The sequence below is a fragment of the Setaria italica genome, chromosome VIII (genome assembly GCF_000263155.2).
Source record: "Setaria italica strain Yugu1 chromosome VIII, Setaria_italica_v2.0, whole genome shotgun sequence".
Lineage (NCBI taxonomy): Eukaryota > Viridiplantae > Streptophyta > Magnoliopsida > Poales > Poaceae > Setaria > Setaria italica.
The window spans coordinates 4567126-4574204 of NC_028457.1; the positions used below are offsets into that span (position 1 = coordinate 4567126).

At 45.4% G+C, this 7079-nt stretch overlaps 1 protein-coding gene across 2 annotated transcripts; it reads left to right on the forward strand.

Annotated features, from left to right (window-relative positions):
• Window positions 1-4350: 4350 nt before the first annotated feature.
• LOC101773455 (UPF0481 protein At3g47200) lies at window positions 4351-6839 on the forward strand. Of its 2 annotated transcripts, none has more exons than XM_004978772.4 (2): window positions 4351-4503; window positions 5050-6839. In XM_004978772.4, exon 2 carries the CDS (start codon window positions 5071-5073, stop codon window positions 6670-6672), a length of 1602 nt encoding a protein of 533 aa, XP_004978829.1. In that variant the 5' UTR covers window positions 4351-4503; window positions 5050-5070; the 3' UTR covers window positions 6673-6839. The 2 variants fall into 2 exon arrangements, with proteins under 2 accessions (XP_004978829.1, XP_004978828.1); XM_004978771.4 differs by having other exon boundaries at window positions 4353-4507.
• The last annotated feature ends 240 nt before the right edge of the window (window positions 6840-7079 follow it).

Below are 7079 nucleotides of genomic sequence, written 5' to 3' on the forward strand. Positions count from 1 at the left end.
GGTGGACAAATCATAGATGACATCAAGATAATCAAGAGATAATCAGGAGAGAGGAGGGGGTAATTAAAAAAACAAATGAAAAGGCATATATGATTTGTCCACCTTTGATATGTTTGGCCTACCGTGACAATCCGAATATTCAATATCTATATCGTATTCGTATCCGGATACTCAAAGTTGAAACATCCTATGTGTTAATAGGATAGTGACCAATACCACCTGGCATGATTGACTCTATTCGTATCTGAATCCGAGAAAAAAATAAATATCTGTATTCGTATCATATACTGTCAATCCTCGATCCGGGGGTCATACCTATGGTGTGCATGTCATGTGGCTTTTGGGATGATGATCATACTTTAATTTACATCTCTTGTGTGCGTATAATTTGCAACTGTTGGTTCCATTATTGGTTTTTCTTTTCCGCAGATAGAGGCAGTTTACCTTAATCAAGTCATGGCTGCTATTGGAGGAAACACTACTGGCCTGCTCCAGATGATGCTGTTGGTAATGTCTATAAACCACACAGAGAAATTTGCTTTTGTAGAAATGTGCACTACTAGAGGAACACTCATTTGTATTGGCTCATCCCTGCCAGGCATAAATGAGCCGACACAAATATGTCTTCCGTACCGGGTCAGAAATGAGCGGCACAAATAATAAACTATACGTACCAACTCTCTTATCCGAGCCGACACAAATATGTCATTTGTACCGGGTCAGAAATGAGCGGCACAAATAATAAACTATTCGTACCGACTCTCTTATCCGTGCTGACCTGCCTGGCACCTGAAATAACCTCATATTTGCATATGTGTTGTGTTTTGGACCATATTGTAAAATCATAGGAAATACGATATAAACAAAGGGTTTTCTACAAGTTGGATTTGGGCTTGAACTTTGGATATTGGAAGACCCAAACACAAATATTGAACTGCAGGCCCGCATGAAGAGCTGAAACTTGCACGGGCCATATCTTCCTTATTCGAACTCCGATTGGGGTGAATTTATAGGGAAAATTGCATAGCTCAAAGATATCTACAATTTTCGTATGAAGCGCTCAGGCATTAGAGGCCAAAATAGGGCAGGCTGATTGGTCTGGCCTATTTTTGGCCCTAATCGTCGCGCCCTTTCACCTGGAGGTTGCCCATGACGTTCCGAGGGTTATTTTCCAGATACTTGGCTTCGAAGGTATCCCAACCGACACCGCCAACTATAAATATCAAAGATATCCAACAATGAGGGGGAATCCCGACGAGTTTAGACCTAGCCACTGCCACCACAAGAGAAGAAATTGGAATTTAGATCTGATCAGGAGCTTCGTCGTCAAAGGGGACCTCCAGAGGAGGGAGGAAACCCCTAGGCCAATCGGCCTAGGGTGGCTCAAGCCGATCGGCCTGAGGCCCTCGAGCCTCCCCTCATCTTCGTCTTCGGTCAGGGCATTCTCTAGGTGCTCCTTACCCTCTTTATTCATCAACATGTGTAAGATCATTGTCGGATTTCATGACCGCCAGTCCACCGGGGGTACTAGGTGGTAGATTTGTAGGTGGGGGAGATCGTAAGGCTAAGAACTCAAATGGTAACACAGGGGTGCAAGGTTTAGATAGGTTCGGACCTTTCGGAGAGTATTAACATACGTTCTGTGTTCTGGTGGATTGTATTGTTGATCACCAGGTGCGAAGAGTTAATGTGAGGTGGGATGAGTTGAGGTGCGTTGCCCTTCGGGGGGTGCCCCTGGCTGCCTTATATAGGCTGACGACCTAGAGTTACAATCGGATAGGATCTAATCCTAGTCGGTTGTTACATGAAAAGCAATCTTAGTCGGTTTACAACAAGTATCTCGTAATATCCGAGCAGAATTTGTTTGCCCAGCCTTCGGACTTGTGCTCCATGTATCTTCATGCCTTGGCCCGCACGACGTGGTCGGGCTAGCCCACCTATCAGGGCCGACCAATATCCTGGTCGGTGGGGACCCATGGAAACCCTTATCCCTCAATCATAGCGTAAAGGCTCTGTTCATTCCAAGGATTGATATAGTCCTTGATATGTAACTGCTACATGTTCTTTATGCCCATTAATGTATCATGGTATATATCGCTGCAATGCTTCGTTTAAATATGTGAGATCTCTATCCTGTACAACATATATTCTTAGTAGAGTTTCTGGTAATCATGGTGATTAGCTTAACTTTGCGGATGCTTCGATATAGTGTGTGTGAGCGAGGTGATTGATTATCCCTGTGTAGTGACAGTGTGCAGTCGGGAAAAGGCCGAGCGAGCACGTAACCGTTATTATAACTAGTGAGGGCAGCATCCATCTGTGTAGTAGATGCATATTCTTGTAAACCTAGATCCTAGGGAGGGAACGCTTATATCTATCTCTATCTCCTATCTTATGTTAACCTTTGCTATATTGTCTCAATCTCTATTATTAGTTTAGTTTGTCTCTCTACACAATACATACACTCAGTTTCATTAGTAAGATTAGTATAAAGTGAGAGCCAGCAATCCACTTATTCCACGAATCGATAAATCTTGGGGGAATACTCTAAGGGAAAAATTAAAACTTATCTATGAGCTTGCGGTTCACGAATTGGTGCGCTAATTGCCGTCTACAGCCAGCACGATGATCTATTATACGCGCCAGATCGAAATTGCACTGGCACGTATAATCCATTATTCGTGCCAGCTCAAAATTGAGCCAGCAAGGACATTACATTATTCGCACCGGCTTGAAATTATGCCAGCAAGGATAATTCATTATTCACGCCAGCTCGAAATTGCGTGGCACAAATAAGATTCAATATGCAATTTGAATTTCACCTTGGATTTGAAAATTCATAACTTTTGCATACTGATTCAGATGGAGATAAACTTCATAAAAAAATTGTATGGTTTACAAAATATACAACTTTGTAGTTAAATGTTTCTTATTTGAAGTCATTTAGGTGCCCAAATAATAGATCAAAATGTCAGACAATAATGGTAAAAAGGAATAGAATTTCCCTTTGCATGTAGAACTTATCCTCTCGTAGGGTGGTAAGAAGCTATCATGTGAGGAGGGAGGTCATGAGTTCAAAGGTTGGACAATGCACATGTGGTGCATATTTCGCGCAAAATAAGTGTGACATGTGACTTGAGTCGCGCCCACGAGGGGTAGCTGGGGGTAGTCTCCAGACCTAGTAAAAATATTTTTGCATGTTTCATTTATAAATTCCTATATTGTTACTATCCATTCCATGTAAAAACCTGCATGGAATTGTTCTTGCTCGGTCTATGTATTTCACCATATCACTGGACCGTGAATCGAATAATGCAGCTGCTCTGGGCCCAAGCCAGACTACAATCCTCTGGCAGTGGCAGCTATGCTCTGGGCCGCCAGTGAAGGTCAGAAGGCCAGACAAGATCATCCTCCCTGGCAGTGGTAGCTGCTCTGGGCCCAAGCCAGCAAAGCCCCGATCTAAATCTTGCTGCAGTTGGCCTAAGAACAGCAGGATCTGCTGCTGGAGGGTTAGAAGGTCCAGACCCTATTTTGTGGACGGCCTTCCCTGTTACGTACTTCACTGAAGTTCAATCAGGTTCGGGAGTTGCTCAGTTACTTCACTGAAGAGGCCTTTTTGTGGATTCGAGATCTTGTGAAGGACAGGGAAACCTCAGTGTCACTGACATTGCTTGAGCTTCTCTAAACGGTATATCAAGATGGGGGTGCAAAACCCTTACTGTCCATAGCAAGAACGTATCCTTTTGCTGCCGACAGAAATGGGATTGTGGTCTGGGCCTACGTACGGATGTTGGCATGGAGATGCCACCAAGGGGCAAACTTATTGCACTTGACAAGGATAAATGGTACTCCTTCCGTTTTACTACTGTACTTGTCTAGATCCTGGGAATGTTATACAATGTTTGTAGAGTGTAGTTATTATGTTTCTGCTCTCCTACACTTACCTAAAAGTTCGGAAAAGAAGAAAAGAAGAGATACTAGTCCTAGAATGTTGTTTTAAGGATAGTCATTTTGCATTGGATTTCTTCTTGGAATGTTTAAACGTAGCTATATTCCGTGACGGAGGAAGGGATTAGAGTGCATTTTTCTTGGTTAGTATGCATGGAGTATAGTGAAACCATGTCAGTAGTCCACAATTAGTATCAGTAAAGCTAAAGCTTCAGATATACTCCCCTCCTGCAGTGAGCTATCACACTGTGATCCGATGTACTGTGCCAACCTTAGAATAATGTGGGTAAGTGGTCCCCCGTAATGGTTGGTGGCGTAGCTGTATGCATTTGTCGTGATTCGGCTAGAAAACATAGTAGCACCAACTTCAGAATAATGTGGGTACTGCATGCACCAAAGTAAGACCAAACTATAAGCTACATAAATGACCAATCGAGCAGTGTTATCTTAGATGACAGTCTGCCACAGAAATTGATGAAGCTCTTATCTATAAGAGAGGAGCGTCCACAAGCAAGGCTCGCTGCGTGTGTGCTTCTTCTGCCCGGCTAGCTGTATGTAGGTAGTCTTCCTTTCTCCATCTTCTTTCTTTATTTGGTCTTTGCCGAATAACCATCTCTTGTTAATATGCATTTCTCTCATGAAACCATTAGCTTGAAGCCTTGTAATAGTTTCTTTGTGACGTTGTTTCTAGCACTCTTGTTTCACTCTTCGATCCTTTTATGCCACTAGAGGTTAGTATACCGTTTCATTTCATTGAAAATTTAGATCAACTCTCCTTATATGCCAGTGTTCTAATTTTCTTCCCTTCCATGCCACTACCGTTGTCTCCTTCAGACTTTTGTTTGTAGTAACCATTACACCCCCTTTCCCCCCCCCCCCCCCCCCACCCGGCCGCTCTCCACACACACACACACAGAGAGAGAGAGAGAGAGAGAGAGAGAGAGAGGCCTACGCGTGCGAGTGTACCGAATCCTGCCTGGGCACGTACAGTCGACGGTTGCAGCTGGGCGTGCAGAGACTCGGGCACGGCGCAGCTTAGCAAGCGGGACGGTAATTTTTAGTGGCATATAAGGAATTTTCTTATAATTCTTTCTCGTGCAGTGCTTATTGCAGCAAAATAATATGGAACCTGCTGCGGCATGGGGACCTTGCGAGTTTCAGCTGGCGAACTGGACCATTGAAGAACCTGCTGTTGATGAAGTTTGGGCTCCTGCTGCCAGCCTCCCTGTGGAGTATGCGTCCATCGACATTTTTCCTGATATCTGGAGCCTCCAGTCATATGTCCCTAGTAGCTCTAGTGGAGGTCAGCATCGGCAGGTTGTGTACAACTCCTATGCTGCAGCCACGCAGCATGATAATCCGGTTACTGAGAAAGCAGCACCACCAGCACAAGAGCCATTTGAGGTCGATTTACTGCACGATATGGAAATGGAGATCCTTAACAATAATCCTATTCGGGTGTTCGAGGAAGCAACGCGCAAGTTTGAGGATGATATGGACATGGTGAAGATGAAGATCCATAGGTACCCCCCAAGCATTCAAGGTATCAACGAATGGTATACCGTCCCAACGGTTGTGGCCATCGGCCCTTACCACCATGGCAAAAGGCAGCTCAAGCAGGCAGAGAAGGTGAAGCATGCGGCTGCCTACCACTGCATCAAAAATTCTGGCCGCTCGGTCCAGGAGATGTATCAAGCGGTCGTCTCCGTTGTGCTGGAAATCAATGCGCGTCGCCTCTACGATAACGACGTGATGGAAGGTATCGGCGACGACAAATTCCTACCTATGATGTTCTTTGATGCATGCTTCTTGGTGACGTACATGCTTAAAATGTCGCGCAAGGCCTGCGACACGTTGTTGCGCAATTTCTTGGAGTCCAATGCCTATGACATCGATCATGATATCATGCTGCTTGAGAACCAGATCCCCTGGCCGGTGGTGGACGCCATCATGAAGTACACGCCCGTGCCCTTGGCGGAGTTCGTTACTAACTGGAAAGATGGCTGTCTGCAAGACCGGGTTGTCGCTAAAGTGCCTACTATTGTCTTGGACGATAGCTACAAACCACCGCATCTCCTTGGCCTACTCCGGTTCTACATCGTAGGAAGAAGAAGCAGAGCCGAGGTGCCCGGACTAGACAAAATGAAATCAATAGCAATTTCAGTTAGTGCCGTTGAGCTTACCGAAATGGGCATCAGCTTCGCAGCTAATGAAACAACACAGCTTGTTGACATCGGCCTTACCAAGGAATGGATCTACTTCGCCAAGCTCTCTATGGCGCCTCTGTCTCTGAATGATTTACGCGCAAGCCTTCTCGTCAACATGGCGGCTCACGAGCTCTGCACGACCCCAGATTTTTTTGACGACAAGGCGGGAGATGAAGACTCCGCTGTCTGCTCGTACCTGCTCCTCCTCTGCATGTTGATGAATAGGGAGGATGACGTGCAACATCTGCGAACAAGCGGTATCCTGGAAGGAGGGGCAGGGCTTTCCAACAAGCAGGCGCTCGACTTCTTTACCGGCCTTCAGAGCCTTCGCATCGGACGCTGCTATGGCTGCGTCATGGCACAGATTGAGAGTTACAGGATCACGAGGCCGCTGCGGATTAAGGTGTACGCGTTCCTTTACAACAACTGGAAGGCCATCGTCGGGGTTGGCTCCGTGATTGGTGTATTGGCTAGTATCTTAAGGGCGATCAAGTCTCTTAACGGCCCTGCCCATTGATAAAAATTTATTTTCATTCACATTGAGTTATCAGCGTGTGCGTCGTCTCAAGCTAATGTGTTTGTGACAGTATTCTCTACTTGTCTGTTGGGACTGCCATGGAATTTGCAAACTGCTTGCTTGCAGTATAACAAGCTTTATAATTAAGCTCCACACCCTGACCCTAACCCAGATTCAGTGACTCAGATGGTAGTTCCTGTTGTCAGTGAGAGCCGATGCATGCTTGCACCTCTGGTTTAGTGGCAAAAGACTGAGTGCCATAGGGGAGTATTGGTTAGATGTACTGATAAACCGCATTATCGATCCGGTTGTCATGATTTATCAATCTGGAACCCTATCTCAAGCTTGTTACGTAGTGTTTTCTCCTCTGAAGTTGGGAAAAGAGCCTCGGTTCGAAACCACCAAGG

Excerpts from the sequence above, each read along its gene's own strand:
- LOC101773455 (XM_004978772.4), top strand. The coding sequence starts at position 5,071 with ATGGAACCTGCTGCGGCATGGGGACCTTGCGAGTTTCAGCTGGCGAAC.